The sequence below is a fragment of the Nilaparvata lugens genome, chromosome 6 (assembly GCF_014356525.2).
Source record: "Nilaparvata lugens isolate BPH chromosome 6, ASM1435652v1, whole genome shotgun sequence".
Lineage (NCBI taxonomy): Eukaryota > Metazoa > Arthropoda > Insecta > Hemiptera > Delphacidae > Nilaparvata > Nilaparvata lugens.
Genome location: NC_052509.1, coordinates 66,514,963 through 66,541,136, shown reverse-complemented (window position 1 = coordinate 66,541,136; position 26,174 = coordinate 66,514,963). Strand labels below are relative to the sequence as shown.

The 26,174-nt window shown below is 34.4% G+C and overlaps 1 protein-coding gene across 1 annotated transcript in view; it reads left to right on the top strand.

Annotated features, from left to right (window-relative positions):
• The first annotated feature begins 13,220 nt into the window (after positions 1 to 13,220).
• The window catches only part of LOC111048259 (potassium voltage-gated channel protein Shaker), a 692,857-nt gene continuing 679,903 nt past the window's right edge, over positions 13,221 to 26,174 (top strand). Inside the window, exon 1 of the mRNA XM_039431765.1 lies at positions 13,221 to 13,329. Within this exon, the coding sequence (XP_039287699.1) occupies positions 13,289 to 13,329 (41 nt within the window). The 5' untranslated portion in view covers positions 13,221 to 13,288. The remainder of the gene's footprint in view (positions 13,330 to 26,174) is intronic.

The following is a 26,174-nucleotide window of genomic DNA, read 5'->3' as shown; positions in this document are numbered from 1 at the left end:
TTTCCAGCGTTTTTTAGCGTTTTCTCAGCTTTATCGAGAACAAATGAACAGATAATGTTCAAATTTAGCACAGAAGCTCAGATAGGGTGTAATAATGTTGTATTAGAAAGAATTTTCAATAACGTCAAAGATACGCCCAGAATTAGCGTTTTTCCAGCGTTTTTCTGCTTTTTCTCAGATTTATCGAGAACAATTGAACAGGAATTGTTCAAATTTGGTACAGAAGCTGAGCTAGGGTGTAATAATGTTGTGTTATAAGGAATTTGAAATAACGCCAAAGATACGCCAAAAATCTGCGTTTTCCAGCATTTTTTTGCTCTTTCTCAGCTTTATCGATAACATATGAACAGAAAATGTTCAAATTTACTACAGAAGCTCAGCTGGGGTGCTATAATGTTGAGTTGGAAGGAATTTGAAATAACGCCAAAGATACACCCAAAATTGGCGATTTTTGGCGCTTTCTCAGTTATTTTATCAAGTAATAGACAGAAAATTTTTAAATTTGGTACATAGGTTTAGCTAGGGTCTAAAAACTTGTGATGATGTGGCTTTGATATTTCATCAAAGATACGCCCAAAATCAGCGTTTTACCAACGTTTTTCTCAGCTTCTCTGCGTTTTCTCAGTACTTTGACTTTCTGATGGAATGATGCATGCTCAAATGAAAAATGCTGACGAGCGATGCAAGTCCGCTGATCTCATTTTTGGACGATCTAGTCGGGGGTCCAGGGAGATATGGCGAGCGAAGCGAGCCTGACGGCTAGTAATTAATGAAATTGTGTGGAGGAAATTTAGACGTAGTATTAATCTACTCTCTAATCTACTGTAGAATGATTTATTCCTCTCACATCATGTAGAATGACATTAGAATTTTATATTATGACAATGAGATATCGATTGAAGAAAGATACAAATCCTTGAGGCTCGTCTGAAGTTGAAACGCTACGCGACGTTTTTGATACGGTGTGAGAGATCACTCCACTAGCACCACACCAACTCGAAGGGCTTTGTTCTCTTCAACCTCCTAGTGAGTTCAGTGTTGTCTAGTAGTTGGATGACTTCGGTGTTGTCGTGTTGATGAAGACGTGACTCATGATGGGCTGCCAATCGTCTTATCTCACAGGTCACATAGGGGATGTGCAGATCTCGGTGCAAATCGCTGTTCCTTATGTACCAGGGCGCATTCACCATGTTCCGCAGTACTTTGTTTTGGAATGTTTGAATCTGACTGATGTTAGATGTTCTAGAGCAGCCCCAAAGCTGAATTCCATACGTCCAGACAGGTTTTGTAAATCAGAGTTTGTAAATCAATAACTTGTTGTCCAATGAGAGTTGTGATTGACGGCCCAACAGCCAATAGATTTTACTGTATTTGAGTCCTAGCTCGCTCCTTTTCATCTTGATATGCTCTTTCCATTTCAACTTGGCATCAAGAGTCATTCCAAGGTATTTTGCTGTGTTGCTGTGTGGTACTACATTCCCATTCAGATTTATTCGAATCGGGTCATTGATAATTTTGTTTGTGAAGTTGATATGAATAGACTTCATCTCATTTAATCGAATTCTCCATTTTTTGGTCCAGTCACTGAATCTGTTGCTAGCATTCTGTAGTTTTGTGGCTGCTTCTTGTACTGTTTCCCCTTCTGCCAGTATTGCAGTATCATCAGCAAAAGTAGCTATTGTCACTGCATCCAATTCAGGAAGATCGCTTGTGTACAGCACATAAAGAACTGGTCCAAGAACACTACCCTGTGGAACTCCAGCCCTTATTTCCTTCAATTCGGAGACGTCGTCACCTTGTTTTACTCTGAATAATCTGTTGTTGATGTATGATTTTAAAAGTTTTACAAGTTGAGTGGGGAGAATTTTATGAAGTTTAATGATCAGTCCAAGATACAACGCCAAAGATACACCTAAAATTGGCGATTTTTGGCGCTTTCTCAGTTATTTTATCAAGTAATAGACAGAAAATTTTTAAATTTGGTACATAGGTTCAGCTAGGGTCTAAAAACTTTGTGATGAAGTGGCTTTGATATTTCATCAAAGATACGCCCAAAATCAGCGTTTTCCCAACGTTTTTCTCAGCTTTTCTGCGTTTTCTCAGTACTTTGACTTTCTGATGGAATGATGCATGCTCAAATGAAAAATGCAGACGAGCGATGCAAGCCCGCTGATCTCATTTTTGAACGATCTAGTCGGTGGTCCAGGGGGATATGGCGAGCGAAGCGAGCCTGACGGCTAGTAATTAATAAAATTGTGTGGAGGAAATTTAGACGTAGTATTAATCTACTCTCTAATCTACTGTAGAATGATATCTTTCTCTCGCATCATGTAGAATGACATTAGAATTGTATATTATGACAATGAGATATCGAGTGAAGAAAGATACAAATCCTTGAGTAATTAATAAAATTGTGTGGAGGAAATTTAGACGTAGTATTAATCTACTCTCTAATCTACTGTAGAATGATATCTTTCTCTCGCATCATGTAGAATGACATTAGAATTGTATATTATGACAATGAGATATCGAGTGAAGAAAGATACAAATCCTTGAGGCACGTCTGAAGTTGAAACGCGACGAGACGTTTTTGATACGGTGTGAGAGATTTCTGCTACCAATAGCCCATTACAAAACTATTCAAATACTCGACATCAATCGAAGTGAATCAATCAACAAACATACTAGATTTTGCATATAGAAAGTTCCAACATATTGTGTTGATACTGTATCATGAGTGCTGATACTGCATCATATTGTGTTGATACTGTATCATTTATGGTGATATGTCATGGAATAATAATATGCTGGAGCTTGAAGTCTATCTAGTCTGCTTTACTCAAGTTTTGTCATTGAATGAATTTTGGAGAAATGTATTTGTTCTAGTGGGTATAGTGAGGTTCACGTTATAATGGCAGTGTTTGATTAGCAATGGTATTGCTATCCTTGTCCATCATTCAACAAAGCAGATAGCGCTATCTCTCGCTTTGCTTTGTTGCCAGATCGTCTTTTCACAATGTATAATTTAAATAAATCACAGTAGCGAAATATTTTATCTTAAGTATGAAAATTCATTATTAAATTATTGAGAATTATAATTCATTACTTAATAAAATATTATTGATCATTTTTAACGAGAATGAATCGTTGATATAACATCAATGAACCTGTATCAGCAATCGTCTATAAAAGGCATTGACAAGACAGAGGTCCGGCCACGTTGTTCTCCTATATTTCTTCACTGTCATTATAACGTGGACCTCACTCTAGTACTCGAACATCTGTATAATTTCAAAAACAAATCAAATCAAAATTTCAAATCATTTATTTCGCCATTTAAAAAAACAATCACAAATAAAGAGCAAATCAAAAATGATGAACAATAAATTTAAACAAAATACAAGTGTTAACTTAAAAATAAGAAAATAGTAATACAAAATCATAAATATCTCTTTACATATGTATATATAATTTACGTATTATATAACTTATGACATCACCAGCAAAAGAATAAACTTTGCCCGCTGGTGACCGTTGCAAATCGAAAATAGTATAATAATATTTAAAATATAATTGTATACACATTTTAGATCAAGTGTAATTAATTCTCCAGTGTTGCTACAAAAAATTCTCAGTAATACAACAAAGAAATACTAGAGAATTAGCAATATTACAATATTACGACATTACGAGTATATTTTATTATGAGATAAAATGTATAGTGGAGGGATAATTTCGTTGAAGGATGAAGAGAGATATGAATAGATGCTCAATATTAGGAAAATGGAGAGACTCTCAAGAGATGAATCATGTTACCTCAACTCTGGAGAAAACTGAGCTACTGAGAGCGTTTTGTCTTTTCATATTTTCCGTTGCGGTACGAGAGTGAGAGAGTGTGAGTGAGAGTGAGAGTGAGAGTGAGGGAGAGAGATAGTGAAACACTGCAAAACGCTGTAAGACTGAGGGGAAACAAATACTTCTTATATCTATGATGGGAGAGAGTGACGGTGAATATTGCAGAACGCTGCAAGACAAGAGAGGAAGAAGAATATCTGATTTCTAAGGAGGGTGGAAGATACAGGAGAGAGAAATACTCTCTAATATCTATGATGGGAGAGAGAGACGGTAAATATTGCAGAACGCTGCAAGACAAGAGAGGAAGAAGAATATCTGATATCCAAGGAGGGAGGAAGAGACAAGAGATATTGCAAGACGAGAGAGAGAAATACTTCTAATATATATATGGTGGGAGGGAGTGATGGAAAATATTCCAAAAACGGTGCAACAAGAGAGAAAGAAAAACCTCTAATATCGTTTGTGCTAGGAAGAGACGGAAAATATTGCAAGACAAGAGAATGAGTTATACCTCTCATACCGGTATATATATGGAATTGGGAGGAGATAGAGAACATTGCCAAACGATGCAAGACAAGAGAGAAAGAAAAACGTCTAATATCGTTTGTGGTAGGGAGAGACGGGAAATATTGCAAGACAAGAGAGAGAGGAATACTTATAATATTTGGAGGTGAGAGGAGATAGAAAACATTGCTAAACGATGCAAGACAAGAGAGAAAGAAAAACGTCTTATATCGTTTGTGGTAGGGAGAGACGGGAAATATTGCAAGACAAGAGAGAGAGGAATACTTATAATATTTGGAGGTGAGAGGAGATAGAAAACATTGCCAAACAATGCAAGACAAGAGAGAAAGAAGAACGTCTAATATAGTTTGTGCTAGGGAGAGACGGGAAATATTGCAAGACAAGAGAGAGAGGAATATACTTATAATATTTGGCGGTGAAAGGAGATAGAAAACATTGCGAGACGGTGCAAGACAAAAGAGAAAGAAAAACTTCAAATATCTATGATTGTGGGAGGAGACAAGATGATGATATGGAAGAGAAGAGGTGACAAAGAGGGAGATGTATTTAGAGTGGTGGGGGGATCAAAACAAGATAAGTTGATGCTGAACCGTTCCAACAATTTATGACTGCGGCATATTTGTACTTTCAACTTGCTTTTTGTCGTTTGTTGAAAATAATAGTGGTTTTGATCAGAGTATTTCTTTCATCTTCATTCTGCAGATAACTACATAAGTTCATTTCTAAATATTTGTGAACAGTTATCACATTATGACAATGTTAATACAGATAATAATTTCTAGTAAAAATTCATTGAACATTTTTCTATAACCTGACGATGGCGTGATCACCGAAACTAGTAGTTATAATTTGTATTTTTATTCTACTGGTAGTTCTGTGAACAGTAGACCTCGCGCTCAGTAAGTTACATTGACTTGTTGCTATGTTTTCTCAAAAATTAATGAATGATTTATCAATTAAAAATGTCCAGAAAAAATCCTAAATAAACAAATAGAGCTTTCTGTCCTATCGTACCGTGACGTGTCGTCCAGGAATATGAGTGTGAGCGCTGTTATCAGGTCTGGCTGCAACTGTCTACAACGTTGATGGAAAGATACATTTCCAAAATGTTGGATGTTTTTGAACGGGTAGTATTGTAGTCAACTGTCTACTAACGTTGATGGAAAGATACATTTTGAAGATGTTCTATGTTTTTGAACGGGTAGTATTGTAGTCAACTGTCTACTAACGTTGACGGAAAGATACATTTTCAAGATGTTCTATGTTTTTGAAAGGGTAGTATTATAGTTAACTAGACAGCTGATTTATGATGAATAATTTTTCTAAAATTTGATTTTTACGGTAAAATTTGCGTACAAAGGAGTCTTTTTCCTTTTGTATTATCCTTAAAATGCAAAATTTCAAAAAACCGTATGTAAACGTTGACGTGGAATTCAAAAAGGAACATACCTGTCAAATGACTTGAAAATCTATTGCTGCTTTTCGTTGTGAATGCAGAACATTTTAACAAAAATATAAACATATAAAAATATAAACAGGAAGAGAAATGCAAAACCGTCGACTTGAATCTTAGACCTCACTCCGCTCGGTCAATCATTTTATTAATTACAAAGGGTACTATAATTATTTTGTATATATACTGATCATGAGATTCATCATTAACTCAAAAATCATAAATTTCAAAATATTATTGTGTATAGTGAAGCCCAAGTTATAATGGCAGTGGAGAAAGATAGAGCAACAACGTTGTCTTGTCAATGCCTTCTATAGATGGTAGCTAATACAGGTTTATTGATGTAATATTAACTGATCATTCTCGTTTGAAATAATCAATTTTAATATTCTCATAAGGCCAGAAATTATATTTTTCAATAGTTTAATAATAAGTTTTCATCATTAAGATGGGATATTTTGTTGATTAATTATCGATTTTACATAGTTAAGAGATGATCTGGCAACAGAGCAAATCGGGAGAGAGATAGCGCTATCCACTTTGTTAAATGATAGACAAGGATAGCAATACCATTGCTAATCGAACTCTGCCATTATAACGTGGACTTCACTATATTATATGGAGACACCTCAAATTTGGAGAGGATCACAACGTTTAGTTCTCAATATTAATCATAGGTTTAAATATGAAGAGCGTTTATTTGTTCAGTTAAAGACGAATATTATTATCAAGTTCTTATCAATCATTTTCTAATTCATCGATTAGTTATGAAGGTATTATTTATTATTTCACAGTGGCGGCTTTCTAGAAGTATTTGAAGCCTAGGTGATGATGATGATGAGATGAATGATAATACAATGAAGGTAGAGTTATGAATGAATGAAAATTATAGGTTATGCTATCCACTTGAATTGATTTGAGTCCAATTTTCACTCCAGAAATGAATAAACTAGAAATTTTGAATTTAATTTGATTGAAAACCCGAATATAATGGACTGATTACATTCAATAAACTCGTTAACCAAATTAGATAGAGAGGCGAGATATCTCTCAATCACAAATATCTTAAGGAATGAATATTTTGTGAAGTGAACAACAAGACTCAACCTATTTCGGACTATGTGTTTATCTTATCTAAATTTGGGAGAGGAATAGCACAAGTTTACCTTATTTTTCTTCTCCCTGTAATTTTTGATGATGTATAGAGGATAAATAAATTAATAGGTTCAAACATAAAGACTTGAAGAGCATAATTTTGTTCAGCTCTGGACGAATTATTATCAACTCTTATCAAATTTATCATACTCTTGTGAATGTGATATTGTGGTCGTTATGCATACTGAAATAGAAAGGCTAGATATTTTCCATTAACAATATTTATCTAGTATTTTTATTCAGCTTATCAACATTTCTTCCATGAAAAGAACATGGAAGGAAATGAAGAATTATGTGCTTGAAGCCTGATGTTCCTTCACCAATCATTCAAGAAGAGTAAAGAATGATATTCAAATTTCAAATAATTTCTAATTTCAAATTTATTGATTCTCAAAAAAATATACAACACTTTCAAGACAAAATATATATATATATATTATATATATATATATATATATATATAATATTTTTGAAAAACATTTATATTGCAACTCATACCTGCGCACAGGGTTTCTTTGCAGGTGTAGATTGTTATATATATATATATATATATATATATATAATATATATATATATATATATGCGCAGGTATGAGTTGCATTATAAATGTTTTCCAAAAATATTTAACAAAAATGATCCAGAACAAATTTCTTGAAAAAAATACAGAATGGAAACTAGTACTTAATAATAAAGAGGATACTAAAAATAAAGGAATGGAAGGAGAAAAGACGGAAAAGGCCAAGAAGAAAAAAGAAGACGAAGAAGAAGGAGAATGAAGAAGAAGAGAAAGGTAAGAGGTAGGTAAGTCAACTGCAACCATGGAGTAGACGAAAATTAGTTTATTTAAAACAATTTTTCCTCGATTTTATTTGTCTATGTCTATTATCTATGTCTGATCTAAGCCTTTGGTTTATGTTTGTTTTTTCAAGAATATTTAAGGAAATGTGGTTTATTAATTTATTGGAAATATAAGAAAACTGTCTCTACACACATTCAAGTCCATTCTGACAAATTGGAAAATGTCTCTCCCAAAAGAGATTCTCGAGGTTCAAATAAAATTTTATTTTTTATAATATATAGTACCAAATTTTTTATGAAAAGTTGTCGAACTGTTAAAACCTTGAACTCCCTGAATAAATCTTTTGTTCGAAAAAGTCTGGGTTTGCCTAGAATAGTTTTTAAAAGATGTTTTTGAATAATAATAATATTGTATCTAGAATGTAGAAATAATAATCTATATGTAGTCAATTTTCTTACTGGGAAAACAATGGTATTACAATAGACTAAATAAGCATGAATCTTAAATCTGGTATCATTACGCTGGGTTAATAAATGTGAGTTTAAACTGGGAAAGGCCTGTTCAGGTATACTCTATTACTTAATTGAAAGGCCGAGGGTCTAATAGTTGCAGACCTCCATAAGTATTAGACGCAATTTATTCATGAGGCTCTGACCCTCCAGAGAGGAAGTCGCTTAGTCGCTGTTGAATATTGAAGACTCTGGACCAGTTGCACAAAAGCCTGTTGAATTTTAATCACGATTAAATTCCATGTGAACCAATCATAGAAGGTTTTTTGAAAAGATTCTCTCATTGGTTCTCGTCACATTTAATTGGGATAAATAATAAATAAATAAATAATCGGGATAAAAAATGAACACTACTTTATAAAACTATCAATGATATTTGCATCGCGTTGTTGCTTTTTCAAGGTTCAAAATTGAATATTTTCTATTTTCCACAGCATAATACCAGTTATTATAACGTGGACCTCACTATAGAGCATAAGACTGTATTGATATCATGACAGTTGGCTACCATAGAGAAAATATAGCATAGGTGTGCTATCTCCTCTTATAATGAGATTAGGTAGGCCTTCTTCTCTTTTTTCTTTTTCTCTTCTTCTCTTGCTCTCTTGTTTTCTTGTACTTTTGTTCTCTCCTTCTCTTTGATAGACCTTTGGTAGAGAGTTAGTGGGGAGGATATTTTTAATATTCTTTCCGAAGAATGGACATTGATATGTCCAAAGCTCCACCAATTTATGTAGATGCATAACAATATAATTATCCATTATATTACAAATTACTTTTTCATATCATATACTTTCAATAATTATTTTCTTAGTCTATATTATGTAAATTCATCTATAATTTTGCTGTATTGTAATCTATTGTATATAAGTGTATAAGCCAGTATATATTGTAATCTACATAAATAAAGTACTCAATCAATCAATCAATCAATCTTTCTCTCTTCTTTCAATTCCAATTTTAATCAGCAGAAGGTTAGGCTACCTTATTTTTCCTCTCCCTATCATGTTGATAATGTATTTATTGTATAAATGAATAAATATTAATGAATAAAGAAAACTGAATTTTTAATAAAGTGTACAATCTTTTATGTTATGCCATGTTTCTATGACTTTTTCAGTCATAATAAAGACTTTCTTATCACTGTAGTTGAGAAGTTCATATTGTAGTAATTGCTCATGTTGAATGAAAAGACTAAGAAATTGTCAAAAACCACAGATTTTATTAAAAGAAGAAAGACCGGTCTCAGTTGTTACACCATTGTCAATTTCATGTTTCTATGACTTTTTTAGTCATAATAAGGACTTTCTTATCACTGTAGTTGAGAAGTTCATATTGTAGTAATTGCTCATGTTGAATGAAAAGACTAAGAAATTGTCAAAAACCACAGATTTCATTAAAAGAAGAAAGACCGGTCTCAGTTGTTACACCATTGTCAATTTCTGATAATCTGAAACTGGATAGAAGAGCAGCAGAAATTAGCGAGTACTGCTATTGGTCAAGGGCATGAACGCCTGCCATTGGCCCAGCTAGACAGTCTCCTCCCACTTAACGGTGCATAATATAATAGAGACCTCACAAAATGGCGGTTCAAGCAACAGACCCGCCATGATAACACAATTTACGTGCAGTACAAAATAAAACATGATAAAACTATATAAATCTCAGTACCCTAATGCCATTTTCAAGTTTAAAATGTTTATTTTAAAGACTTGAAAATGGCATTAGTATCATAAACATGTTGTGCCAGAATAATATTAGAAAGGATACTGAGATTTTAATTTTTATTTACATTAAGAGTAACCCTAAAGAAAAAAATCTGGTGTGGCGCACTCACACAACTTTCCTTGCCGTTATGAAAATTGATCACCTGACGCTAGTGTTCCCGCGCATCTCAAGTCTACTATTCAAAGATTTGAGCCAGCTGGTGACAGGACAATAACGCTGGAGACACACATGAGGTCTGCTATCTCTTCATAGTGAATGATTTAATAGAATCAACAATAATTTGCAATTGAATAATCACATTTTCTCGAATTTAAAGCTTATTTTCAATTTTAGGTAAAAATGTTACTGAACATTAATTGTAAAGATTTTCATGCTCAATCTACTCCACTTGATTTTTTTTTGTTTCAATTGTATCTGAAGCCTGATAATTGGGAATCTATCTGCTTTGATGGGGCGAAGCTCCTGAAATTTTTACAGATATGGGACTTGTGGTAGTTGATAGAGCTTATCGATGACTATTTTAGGTATGAATTTGATCAAAATCGTTGGAGCCGTTTTCGAGAAAATTGCAAAAAACCCTCTTTTTGACAACATTTTCGCCATTTTAGCCGCCATTTCGAATTGCATCAGATCGAAATTGTTCGTGTCGGATACTTATATCGTAAGGACCTTAAGTCCAAATTTCAAGTCATTCCGTTAATTGGGAGATGAGATATCGTGTACACAGACGCACATATACTCATACACACACACACACACACACACATATATATACACACACACACACACACACACACACACACACACACACACACAACACACACACACACACACACACACAGACCAACACCCAAAAATCATGTTTTTGGACTCAGGGGACCTTGAAACGTATAGAAAACTTGAAATTGGGGTACCTTAATTTTTTTTGGAAAGCAATACTTTCCTTACCTATGGTAGTAGGGCAAGGAAAGTAAAAAAGATGATAAACAAATAAGTAAATAGAAAATCTACTATGCTAACAAGGTTATGATAAAACTAAATTCGTAGTGTTGTATTAGTTGAAATGAATCTGGTCATTTAAACTATACTGGAAATTGTCCTTAATTACTCTTGTTATATCCAATGCCTCTAGAGTATTGATAGATCTGCCTTCGTTATTAACATGCAGAAACTCAAAATTATCCTCAACTGTGAACTTGTGATTATCGTTTCTGTTATTCTATCTTTACTTTACTATCTCTATCTTCACTCTATCTTTATATATTGTTATGACAGTATTTATGAGACAGTTCCATGTCAACTACATCTTTGTACTAACACACACTAGACACTAGTCTAGCAGTAGTATTACACACACACTAATACGCGTGTGTGAGTGTATTTGTGGAAGTTCTATGTATGCCCGACATTCGCGTCTATTTTTGTCTTAACAGCTAATTCTGAGCACTCCCCACCCTCACACATACACCGCTCTCACCTACACACACGTGATTTCTACTCACACACGCGGAAGACAAAAAACGTTGTGACAAAGGTGTAAGTGTGTGAGTGTTAGTGTCGTTTAGATGTGTCCACTGAACGTATATTCGTTTCAGTTAGTTTCTGTCGTCTGCGTGAGTTACAGTTAGAAGATAACATATATATGTCTAGTGTCTGAAGTTCTACGTCAAGCTAACATATATATGTCTGGTGTCTAGGGTTATACGTCAAGCTAACATGCCTAGTGTCTAGAGTTTCACGTCAAACTAACATTTATATACATCTGGTGTCTAGACTGTTGAATTGATGTTCATAGTGAGGTCCACGTTATAATGGCAATGGTGACAGATATAAGAACAGCGTTACCGATTCTCTGCCTTATCTCTGCCTTCTATGAAGAGGATAGCTGATAACGGTATATCTGATGTGATATCAACAGTTCGTTCTTGCTTGAATTAATCAATTATTGAATGGAAGAGGCTAAGAAATTGTCAAAAACCACAGATTTATTGATACTTGGAAAGACCGGTTTCGGTTATTACACCATTGTCAATCTCTGATAAAGTAATCTTTACTTTACTTAACTTTATCAGAGATTGACAATGTTGTAATAACCGAAACCGGTCTTTCTAAGTATCAATAGATCTGTGGTTTTTGACAATTTCTTAGCCTTTTCCATTCAATAATTGATTAATTACCACAATATCAACTTCTCAACTACACGAAAAGTTAATCAATTATATAGTATTCGTCAAAAAATTCAATTTCCAATGCTCATATTCATTACAATATATAACTGAATATGTTATTAATTTAGTGTGTTTCTCTATACTGGCAAGGTCACTTCATCTATAGAGGAAAGCTGATAACCGTTTATCTGATGTGATACCTTATATGTTCATTCATGTTTGAATAATCAACTATATTTTTTATCTGTGGAAAAATATAGTTTTCAGTGATTGAATAATACATTACCATAATTTAGAATGAATATTTCGTTGATTGATAATATTTCCACATTATTAAGAACCGATCTGGCAACGATGCGGAGCTGGAAACGGATAGCCCTATCTGCTTTGTCGAATTGTGGACAAGGATAGCAAATTGAGATTGAAGAAGTTAATCATATTTCTACATTGTTGAAAAAACGATGTGGCAACGTTGCGGAGCTGGAAACGGAAAGCGCTATCTGCTTTGTCAAATGATAGACAAGGATAACAACACCACTGTTTATTTATTTATTTAATCGTGGACAGAATCACAAATCATGTAAATATGATTGAGAAGGAACAACAGGCTTGGCCCAAATCAATTCCATTCTCAAATTTTGATAAATTAACAAAATGTCCAAAAAATAGGTTATGATTCTACTGTAAAACGTTCAAGTTCAATATTCGTCCAAAAATATATGTGAGCTAAACATTTTGAATTTAGAGAAATTAAAACACCAAACTATATTCAAATAAAACACTTAATTATCACTTCATATTGAATTAATCAAGTTATTTTATAAAATTTTGAACCCAAAAATACACACAACGTCTCTCACTAAGCACAGCTGTAACTAATATATTGTAATCTAATGTTAATCAATGACTGCCATTATAACGTGAACCTCACTATAGAATGTTGGATCAAATCGTGTCAACCAAGGATAACGTCGATTCTGTATCAGCGTGAGTGTTTGAGGTGTGTTTGTGTGTTGTGCGCGTATGTTGCACGCTTGCTGCGCGTGTGTAAGGTGTGACATTCATTGGATACCATGACATCGTGTGACTGTCGAGTATGTCATATCTCACTTCGGCGCATGGGTTTCAACCCAGAAGGTAAATCGACACACTAATAGGATAGAATTTATTGAATCACTAGCCGTCAGGCTCGCTTCGCTCGCCATATCCGTCTAGCCAGGGGGCTCCGCCCCCTGGACCACCGTCTGGATCATTCAGGAATGAGAACAGCAGGCTCGCTTCGCTCGCCTGCATTTTTCATTTGAGCATTTTTATCATATGTTAGGAGAATCCAGTCGGGGGTCCAGACTAAACGTCTTGCTAAACGGATATGGCGAGCGAAGGGAGCCTGATGGCTAGTAATATAATATTCCCAGGATTGAAGTAGCAGTGCCCAATCAATTTTTCCGCGATAAATGCATTTAAATCTTCAACTTGGTGCCAACCTAACAGAGTCAACTCAACTTAATGCCAACCTGACAAAATTATTAATTTAGTTGCCAGTTAACAACTGTTTCGGAGAGGTGCTCTATCTAGATTATAGCTCTATAGTAACATATGATATGGAAATTCCAATTATAATTTAGAGATTGGGAGAAGAAGAATATACATGCTAAAAGACGAGCTTTGAACTCTCAAAAACAACCCTTAGAGTTAAAATATTGCCAAAAGATTTCTTAGTGCGCCTCTAAAGGGCCAACTGAACATACCTACCAAATTCAAACGTTTTTGGTCTGGTAGATTTTTAGTTCTGCGAGTGAGTGAGTGAGTGAGTGATTGAGTGAGTCAGTCATGAGTCAGTCAGTCAGTCAGTCAGTGAGTGAGTGCCATTTCGCTTTTATATATATAGATGAGGCACTACTTTGTCAAGCATAGCTCGTTAGTATGTGTCATGTCATGTGACACAGTTCAAAGAGACTATAGTGAGGCCCACGTTATAATGGCAGTGGGGAAAGATAGGAGAACAACGTTGCCGAACCTCTGTCTTGCCTTCTATAGACGGTAGCTGATACAGGTCTATTAATGTGATATTAACTGCTCATTCTCGTTCAAAATAATCAATTATATTTTATTAAGCAATAAATTATATTTTTCAATAAATTTATGATTAATTTCATCTATTTATTCATAATTTATAATCAACTGAAGGACAAAGAAACAGACTACAGTCTAAAACTTCTTTTCATCCCAATTTTATGAAATAAATTTTCCAAATAAAGGTCATGCGCGACTTTTCAATTCTTTACTAATTTCCACATTGAAACAAAACACAAACACTTGAAACAATTAATTTTGAATTTAGAAAGATAAGGATCCGAATTGATATTTTTTTTTAAATTACAATGGAATATTCTGTCAATTAATTATTAATTCTTCATCGTTGATAGACGTTCTGGTAACAGTGCAAAGTGAGAAATAGATAGTGCTATCCGCTTTGTTGAGTGATAGACAAGGATAGCATTACCATTGCTAATCAAACACTTCCATCATAACGTGGACCTCACTATAGCATTTGAGAGTGCTAAGAATAATTTGGTATATCTCAGTGATTGTACTATACTTTGTCTGTACTGTTTCTCTACTGTATTGATCCCAGTTTCTGTCGGTTACTGTATAAAGTTAACAAGAGAAAAAATCAACAAAAAAAGTCATTAAAGTTCGGAATTCACAACTAATTATCGATGTAATGTACAGTACTGTACTTTGTCGTTACTGTACTGACTTCAGTGTCTGTCAGTAACTGTACATGATTTAACAATCACAAAATTTACAAGAAAGAAATCAAAAAAAAAAAAATCAATTAATGTACAGAATCCACAACTAAATACTAATTACTGATTACAGTGTCAACTCTGTTATGAACAGTATGAACATTATTTAGTGCCAGTTGCACAAAAGCCGGTTAAATTTTAATTGTGATTAATTTCACGAGAGCCAATCAGAGAAGCCGTCTTATCAAAAAGGCCTACCCTGATCGATTCTTGTGGAATAAATCACGGTTAAAATTTAACCGGCTCTTGTGCAACCGGGCTTCTGACCCTATAGACTGTACCCTCAAACCTTATAGTCTGTATGAATTAAGTTGAGATATGGAGAGAATATACGTGTTGTAAAATTGCGCGAAATTTCAAACTTTTCTTGTAAACTCATATTATGAAAGGATATACGTTATTCAATTCGACAACTCAGTCTCAGTTGATGCAAGGCTGTGAACAGTTTTTCTAGTTCAGTCGTTTTTACTTTCCTTGCCCTATTACCATAGGTAAGAAAAGTATTGCTTTCCGAAAAAATTAAGGTACCCCAATTTCTGAATTTCTATACGTTTCAAGGTCCCCTGAGTCCAAAAAACTGGTTTTTGGGTATTGGTCTGCATGTGTGTGTGTGTGTGTGTGTGTGTGTGTGTATGAGTGTATGTTCGTCTGTGTACACGATATCTCATCTCCCAATTAACGGAATGACTTGAAATTTGGAACTTAAGGTCCTTCCACTATAAGGATCCGACACGAACAATTTCGATCAAATGCAATTCAAGATGGCAGCTAAAATGGCGAAAATGTTGTCAAAAACAGGGTTTTTCGTGATTTTCTCGGAAACGGCTCCAACGATTTTGATCAAATTTATACCTAGAATAGTCATCGATAAGCTCTATCAACTGCCACAAGTCCCATATCTGTAAAAATTTCAGGAACCCGCTCCATCAATCCCAATTATCAGGCTTCAGATACAATTGATACAAAAAAAATCAAGTGGAGTAGATTGAGCATGGAAATCTCTACAATTAATGTTCAGTAACATTTCCACCTAAAATTGAAAATAAACTTTAAATTGGAGAATATGTGATTATTCAATTGCTAATTATTGTTGATTCTATTAAATCATTCACTATGAAGAGATAGCAGACCTCATGTGTGTCTCCAGCGTTATTGCCCTGTCACCAGCTGGCTCAAATCGTTGAATAGTAGACTTGAGATGCGCGGGAACACTAGCGTCAGTGATCAATTTTCATAACGGCAAGGAAAGTTGTGTGAGTGCGCCACACCAGATTTTTGTAATAGATAAATAACTCTTTTATTGCATAATAAAATACGCCCTTCAGTGATCATTATATAGATGGAGCTGAATTTTCAGTCAACGTCTGCAAAGCTTATGAGCTCTCTGATTGGTCGATGGGTTGATCAGTTGTCGTTACACCTTCACATCTACCTACCAATAAGGAGCAAGCAGCTCTAGAACGTCACTCTAGTTAGTTCTGGCTTTTTCCGCTAGATTCACGGATTGATCAGAATAGTATAATATTTGAAATAAAATACAATAATCATGAAGGTGCATGGTGATATCATAATAGTATCATCCAATCTTTGTAATTGTTAGGATACAATATTGAACGGTTAACTTCAATGGTGACAAAGAATTTTGAAGCAACAAAGATCATCACAATCAGCAAGCCCCTTTCAGACTTGGACTTCAGCCAAAGCTGTAAAAATACTTAGCCCAGTTAATTGATATTTTGTATTGTGTTGCTAACGTTTTTGCATCAGTGTCTTTCAACGCGACGCGACAACAATTAGCTGATAAATTTGGACGATATCCATAACACGCCTTCCTATTATTCTTTTCAAAAAAGAGATATAATTATCTCAATTTCAAAATAATATTGAAGAGATATAATAGAATCCCTCTATGCAAATTAATGTAAATCTGTGTACTCGCTTGTGAAATAAATAAATTTCTGTACAATGGAATCCCTCACCCATCCCGCCAATATAAACCTATAACCTTTTATAGAATGTATTGTGTATATATATATATATATATATATATATATATATATATATATATATCATAAAAACTCATGTTATTTTAATTATCCACTGCATACTGCTGTATATTACTGAAAGTTGATTACTCTGATCTACTTTCAGCCTACTCCATTTTATTAATCAATAATTTGATCTTATCTACCTATATAATTATTTTACTTTATTATTTTTCTGTTTTTTTTCTCTTAATATTCATATTAATTGAAACTTTTACAATATTTCCATTCATAAATAAATCCTTAGTTTAATCAATGAAATTAATAGTGAGTAGGTTTTTGATTTTGTATTACATTTTTTTAAATAGGTGCAATATTTCTGAAGTTTTTAATTTATTGTGATACATTCATTGATTCATTTCGAGTATAAAATCAACCTTCAAAATTCAAAATTTCAAAACATCATTCCTGGACCGAAAATCAAGTAACGAAGCAGTGTGTGATTACATAACCTTATCTTTTGGACAACATTAACATTTTATCAAAATTTTTGGAGAGAAATAGTACAGGCTCAGCCTAGTTTTTCTTCCAATGTCATAGTTGTATTATGATTATAGTATTTTATATAATAAAAAAAATTAACATTTTGGTACAGAGTTAGTGGGAAGGATATTTTTAATATTCTTTCCGAAGAATGGACATTGATATGTCCAAAGCTCCGCCAATTTATGTAGATGCATAAAAATATAGCTATTCTATTACAATTTGCTTTTTCATATCATATTCAGTTCAATAATTATTTTCTTAGTCTATATTATGTGAATTCATCTATAATTTTGCTGTATTGTAAACTATTGTATATAAGTGTATAAGCCAGTATATATTGTAATCTATATAAATAAAGTACTCAATCAATCAATCAATCTCTTTATTATCTCTGATAATAGATATCAGGGGATTTTATTCCTTTCAATAACAGAGAGAAGGCTTGGCGGTATATTTTGTTGAGTGATTGCTGGGTATAATTATACAAATAAGATAGCAAAAGAGGATATCTTCAAAGCGTTTATGCTTCAAATTTCAAGCTGTATTTTTTTTTGTTCAAATCAATTACTGTCGACTATTGTCCATTAGTCTATAACTGTCTTGGCCGTGTAAATTTATGAGTAGCACACACAGTACGAGAGACTACCAGCGTCACATAGCTTCACGAAAATGAACTATTAGGACTATTGGTTTGAGATGACAGTGAAATTTGCAGCATAAACGACCTATAACATGGGATATATTTTCATGCTTTATTTTCACTACAGTATGACTGACAAGAGTATCTTTGATGGCCATGTATAATAGAGCTCTCAAATAATATCAGATGATGACTGTGAACTTCGGGATTATTTTCTAACGTCACAGATGGAAGTCGATTCATGTTGAAAGCTTCCTAGAATGATGTGAGATTAACAATGTCACAGTTGGAATAGTGGATTCTTGTTGGAAGAAATAGCTTCCTAGAATGATTCAATTATAAGAATGATATGAAATACGGGAACAGAATCACAGAAATGAACGAAAACAGTAGTATAAGAAATGTGTTTCAATAATAAATAATGAAATTCAATCATTTTGTTCCATGGATTTCATGAACTTGTTTGACTTATTGTTCTAATCATTGATTTCCTTCTTTTTCAGGTAAGTTTGAAAGCAGACTATCAGTTACCAGACTACCTTACACGAGATAAACTTCAAGTGGTAAGGTAGGAAATATTTTTGTAGAAGTTGTCATCCAAGAATTTGTCATTTCCCATGTTACCTGTAATCGTGTCATGTGAATTTTCTGCCTTATGTTAACGTTCATGGACCATTCTATATGTAAGGTCTCATAAACCATGGACCATTCATGGACCATTCAATATGTAAGGTCTCATAAACCATGGACCATTCATGGACCATTCAATATGTAAGGTCTCATAAACAAGGGACCATTCATGGACCGTTCATGGACCATTCAATATGTAAGGTCTCATAAACCATGGACCATTCATGGACCGTTCATGGACCATTCAATATGTAAGGTCTCATAAACCATTGACCATTCATGGACCGTTCATGGACCATTCAATATGTGAGGTCTCATTATATTGGTATACGAATGAATATTCTGTCTCGCTCTCCATTCTTTCCTGTCTCATGAATGATATTGGAAGGAGTAAATTCGATGATTTCTGAAAAATAAAATCCTAAAAAAGCTTTACTCATCAATTCACTCTTCAAGATTTTTTTCAATCGTACAATATCATAGAGTTGACTCTCTTGAATATCTTTGAGATCAGGAATTTTGGACATTTTGACATCAGAAATTTTGGAGAAACTGGAGTTCCAATCAAGATTGTTTGGTTGTTTGAAAGAATAAGATTGATGTTGTCAAAACCAATATATTTTTTCAAAAATTAATTCGCATTACAGAACCAGATTTCACGATAACAGCTACATCTAAAGATGTAGTAGGTGTTACCATGGAACCTGATTCTATAATTTGAATTATTTTTCAACAAATATAGTAGAATTGACAACATCATCGACTTATTCTTCCAATTATGTAGGAATACCACAACATTTCTTACCATACAACCAAATTATTTGGTTGTTCTTCATCAAATAAAACTCATCAAATTTGTTATATATACTGTTACTTATGTATGCATGTCTCTATACTGTACCATAGAGAAACATAAGCGTAAGTAGATATCTCATGGTATAGGGAATTTATGTCGCAACTTTTACTGTTATCTCAAGCCGATTACTGTCGACTATTGTCAATTTTTACTGTTTTGTTGGGGTGAGAGTGTAGGAACGGCACAATTTGAGAGACTACCAGCGTCACACAGCTGCATGGGAAAGAACTTCGTGAACTATCGGCTTGGGATAACAGTAAAAGTTGCGACATAAACGCCCTATACCATGGGATATCTACTTACGCTAATGTTTCTCTATGGTACAGTATAGAGACATGCATACATGAGTAACAGTGCGGAGTCTACTTACGCTATCGTTTCTCTATGACTGTACTCATTGATAGAGTAGGCTAAAGAATGTACATTCCACAGAAAACCTTGTGAACGTTTGATATTATTATTCTCATAAATATGATTTTATCTTATTCTGAGAATCAATTTGAACCTGAATAAACCCCTTTTCAAGAGAAATGGGTGAAGACTTCCAGTGCCAACTCTTCTCTATAGACTAGGGACCCTTGCTGATTCTCCACTACTCTCTAATTTCTTGAGAAACCCATCTGAAGTTCCAACCTTCACAATAAATCTGCAGTGTTTTGCAACTAACACGCCAATGAACATGTAATGTCATGTTCCATTACCCCATCGACCGTGAATAGCTAGGTCTACTACTGTATATTACTACCATGAACAGCTATACCTATATTTATGGGTCCCCTATCTATATATATTGAGGCGCCATTAGAACAAGCTATTTGCCGCAAAGCAGTGTATGACCCGGTTATGTGCTAAACACGTGTATGTAACTGGTCAGTCTATGTTAGTTTGTGTCCTATATATATTTAGATTGCAGATTGTAAGTGTGTGAGTGTGATATATAAATGTTTAAATTATAGTCTGTGTGTGTGTGTGTGAGTGTGAGTGTGCTATATACATGTTTTAATTGCAGATTGTAAGTGTGTGAGTGTGATATATATGTTTAAATTGTAGCTTGGGTGTGCGTGCGAGTGCTATACATGTTCAAATTGCAGATTGTAAGTGTGTGAATGTGATATATATGCTTGAATATTGTCGTTGATGAGTTTGTGTGGGTGAGTGTGCTATATATATAATTATATATATGTCTGAATCGTGGGCTATTGTAGACCGTGTGTTTGTGAGAGTGAGCTATATATGTATAAATTGTGGACTGTGTGTGAGTGTTGTTGTGCCTTATATGTTTAAATTGCCGGCTGTGCAATTTATAGAGCCCAGATTTACTATCTTGATGGAATTGTGCTCCAATTTAACATGCGATACATCATAACTGAAGCGGTTTCAGAAAGCGTTCATTTGTTGGAGTAATAGGGTTGATTGGAAGGATATGCTTCATTGTATTGTGTCATGGATATCCGTAGTAGATTAGGGATCTATGATGTTGAGAGCAGAGGTTCAATCAAGTCATGTTCATTATGAGGGAATAGGATTTTAGTCATAGTTACTTGATCAATATTCTATCAATATTAATGACTAGCCTTCAGGCTCGCTTCGCTCGCCATATCCGTCTAGCCAGGGGGCTCCGCCCCCTGGACCCCCGACTGGATCGTCCAACAATGAGATCAGTAGGCTCGCTTCGCTCGCCTGCATTTTCCATTTGGGCATTTTTATCATATGTTAGGACAATCCAGTCGGGGGTCCAGACTAAACGTCTGGCTAAACGGATATGGCGAGCGAAGCGAGCCTGACGGCTAGTAATATAATATTCCCAGGATTGAAGTAGCAGTGTCCAATCAATTTTTCCGCGATAAATGCATTTAGATCTTCAGCTTGGTGCTAACCTAACAAAGTCAACTCAACTTAATGCCAACCTGACAAAATTATTAACTTAGTTGCCAGTTAACAACTGTTTCGAAGAAGTACTCTATCTAGATTATAGTTCTATTGTAACATATGATATGGAAATTTCAATATTATAATTTAGAGATTGGGAGAAGAAGAATATACATGCTAATAGACGAATTTTAAACCCTCAAAAACAACCCTTAGAGTTAAAATATTGCCAAAAGATTTCTTATTGCCCCTCTAAAGGGCCAACTGAACATAAGAAATGATGAAGTCTGGTCTAAGTATTTGTTTTCTCCATATTTTTCAAAGAAAAATGTAAAATTAAATTGGGGTGTTTAACACCCCAGTGTGTCTTCTGTGTTAGCATAAAGTAAGTGTGTATCTGTAGGGTTAACAATGTAGAATCAATAATATTAATAACAAAATATTCCTAATTATGAAAATTTATTATGAAATTATTGAAGAATATAATAAATATCTTGCAAGATAAAATATAATTGATTATTTTGAACGTGAAAGAACCGATAATATTATCACATCAATAAACCTGTATCACCTACCGTCTATATATATATAAGGAATTGACAAGACAGAGGATCAGCAACGTTTTTCTCCTATCTTCGATATCCCCACTGCCGTTATAACGTGGACCTCACTATAGACATGGATACTGATATGTGGGAAACGACCTTGAAACTGTTTCTCTTTGATAGTGAATTTTGTCTCTCTCCATGCTCTGCCGTCTTTCTCCTATCTTCGATATCACCACTGCCGTTATAACGTGGACCTCACTATAGACATGGATACTGATATGTGGGAAACGACCTTAAAACTGTTTCTCTTTGATAGTGAATTGCGTCTCTATTCATGCTCTTTGGTGTAAAGCATCGTCTCTGTATTGCCAGAGGCATTTGAACATTCTTGAATAATAATTACAGTCTATTCATGCTTTTGAAAGGCCAGAGGAGACTTGTCAAATATTTGTTCACTGGCTAGAGTTTGTGAGGTAGTTTGGAGGGTCATTTGGGTTCAAGCCACACGGAGCGTTTTTCAGGCGTTTACAGACGAGTCGGCAGAGCAGAAAGCTCTTCGATTGGTTGATGGTTATCAGCTGATTCTCGCCAACTCAATAAGCCAATATTGGAGTGCTTCCTGCTCGACCAACTCGTCTGGAAACGCCTGAAAAACGCCTCGTTCGATTTGGCCCTTATTCTTCTGGAGTAAGACTATTCACGTAATAATTATTCTTATCATTCTCGGAATATTCGAAAGTGAGTATAATTCAATTTGGGGTTTCCATTTTTCAAAGATTTTTCTTATCAATTCAATTCCATTTTTAATAGTTTACTCGTTCTTGGAATAATATAACCCTTCCATTGAATATTCTTCTCGTTGAATACACTGAGGTTTATTCCGTCCACTAGAACCGTTTTCGTCCGAACTAGCATCGGCCGAAAACTACCGAACTTGACCGAACGATCCCCCAACAAAGAAAGGAATTCCATTGCAGCAGGATTCTACGGCCGTGCACAGCCGTCTCCGGCCGATCAATTTTTCGATCCGAAAGATTTTCCGGCTCTATCCGGCCGAACTAACTAGTCGAGCTGAGACAACAAAGAGTTCTCAACCTAGAATTGTTTCACAGTCTTGTTTGTTTTTTGAAGTTATTCTGTTTTATAAAGTTGTAACTATGAACAATGAAAAGTTGATTGAAAGGAATAAAATTATTTTGTGTTTTTTCAATTGTTGTCAAAGTGAAGAAGAATCAATAAATTTATTATTTATTTTATTTATTAATCTGTGGACAAAGGTTGCTGAACAAATAGGATCTGAAGGTAAGATTATTGTAATGAATAACTAATTTAGAGGATATTCTGTTTATTCAATTTTCAAAATCTCAATATAATCATTGTTTAAGAAGAATTTTGGTGGCTATGATAGAAGTTAACTCAATATTCAATAAGTCAGCCAACTTATGAACTGGACTGACGTAAACGGTTCCAATAGACGACCATATTCGGCCGAATTAACGACCGGCAGATTTGTCCGATCCAACGGCCGAACGGATCAGTTGAATACGGTTCCAGTGGACGGTTATCCTTACAAGTAGTTCTGTGAACAGTAGACCTCACGCAGTATACTCATCCACAAGTACCTGATTGAAACTATAGACCTTATGTAAATATAGCAATAGACTGGCTTCTCCACACATCTGTGTAATCACTTGTCAGCTGATTTATGATGAATAATTCTATAGTCTGATTTTCACTCAAATATTGGCGTATGAAGGAGGCTTCTTTTTCCTTTTATATTATCCTTGAAATGAAAAATTTCCAAAAAACCTTGTATATACGTCGACGCGCAATTGAAAAAGGGATATACCTGTTAAATTTCATGAAAATCTATTACCGCATTTCGCCGTAAATGCGCAACATATAAACATTAAGAGAAATGACAAACCGTAGACTTGAATCTTAGACCTCACTTCGCTCGGTCAATTAGGACAATAACGTGGTATTGCATGATGTGTCTGAATTGGTACTCAACGCCTTCAAAACAAAGGAGCTCTCTGATTTATCAATGTGTTGAGTGGTCGCCATTTTATTTCAACTGCTTACAACCAATAGGATGCAAGCAGCTTGAGAATGTCATCGTCCAATGAGACTGCTCACTGCATTTGGGGCGTTGTCCACATTGGATAGTCATCTCATATTTTTTGTATCTTGAGTTAGTTCTGCCTTTCTCCGCTAGAATATTATTTTTATTTTGAATTTACGAATCTATAAAACCAGTAACCTACTAGTAGTTCTGTGAACGGTAGACCTCACGCGGTTTTCTCATACACAAGTATCTGATGTCACCTGTTCTAGTTGATTCAGTTGAATCACAATTCACAGTTGAATAATAATTTACTCTTAGAAACTGTTATTTGTTTTCTCCAAGATCAGAAACTCACTATGTTAATAAACTCAGCTCACGTTAGAATTTGTATCTCATAATGATAATTTATCCAGTTCCGTGATAATCTCTCCATCTGATAAACATTTTTCTAAACTATTTTGAAATTAATTCTTTTCAATCAATAATATTATAATTTCTTCTGCAATATTCAGTTCATTTTATCTTTTCCATTTTATTTTCAATAACCTATTAATTTGTTTTTCAAATGTGAGAATATAGGATGGGCAAGCTTCATGAAAAGTATTGAAACCCTAACTTATAGAAATGGACACGGCCAGACGTCTGTGTAATACATGCAGTGAATAATCAATCCACTTGTCAACTGATATGAATAATTCTATAGTCTTATTAATCCTATCTTCAAAGTAGATTTATATAGTGATATCAGAGTATGGAGGAATTCCTTTTCTTTTCATATTATCCTTAAATCGCAAGATTTCAAAAATCTTGTGTATACATCGACGCGCAGTTGAAAAAGGATTATTCCTGTCGAATTTCATCGAATTCTATCAACGCGTTACATACAGACAGACAAAAGAAAATCTGAGTTAAAACATAAGTATTGAGTCAGTCAATAATATATGTTTTGAAAATTAGAATATCATGAAGTTGCATCGTGATAATCATGGTGCTCTAGCAATAAAAAACTGGTGTGGCGCACTCACACAACTTTCCTTGCCGTTATGAAAATTCATCACCTGACGCTAGTGTTCACGCGCATCTAAAGTCTACTATTCAAAGATTTGAGCCAGCTGGTGACAAGGCAATAACGCTGGAGACACACATGAGGTCTGCTTTCTCTTCATAGTGAATGATTTAATAGAATCAACAATAATTTGCAATTGAATAATCACATTTTCTCGAATTTAAAGCTTATTTTCAATTTAAGGTGAAAATGTTACTGAACATTAATTGTAGAGATTTTCATGCTCAATCTACTCCACTTGATTTTCTTCGTTCCAATTGTATCTGGAGCCTGATAATTGGGAATCTAAAATCGAACTTTGCATTGATGGGGCGGAGCTCCTGAAATTTTTACAGATATGGGACTTGTGGCAGTTGGTAGAGCTTATTGATGACTATTTTAGGTATGAATTTGATCAAAATCTTTGGAGACGTTTCCGAGAAAATCACGAAAAACCCTGTTTTTGACAACATTCTCGCCATTCTAGCCGCCATTTTGAATTGCATTTGATCGAAATTGTTCGTGTCGGATCCTTATAGTGAAAGGACCTTAAGTTCCAAATTTCAAGTCATTCCGTTAATTGGGAGATGAGATATCGTGTACACAGACGCACATACACTCATACACACACACACACACACACACACACACACACACACACACACACACATACAGACCAATACCCAGAAACCAGTTTTTTGGACTCAGGGGACCTTGAAACGAATAGAAATTTAGAAATTGGAGTACCTTAATTTTTTTCGGAAAACAATATTTTCCTTACCTATGGTAATAGGGCAAGGAAAGTAAAAATTCTTCCAATTTTCAAAATGGAGTGTGAACATTCAATATCAGTTACAAGACTTTTCGTGATTGATCAATAATGATTCATGACTAATCGACTATCACAACTCATAAGCATGAATAGTTTATCAGAGAATACAGCTTCAAACTTTAATAGTGATGCATTTTTGAGAATGACAGTCGT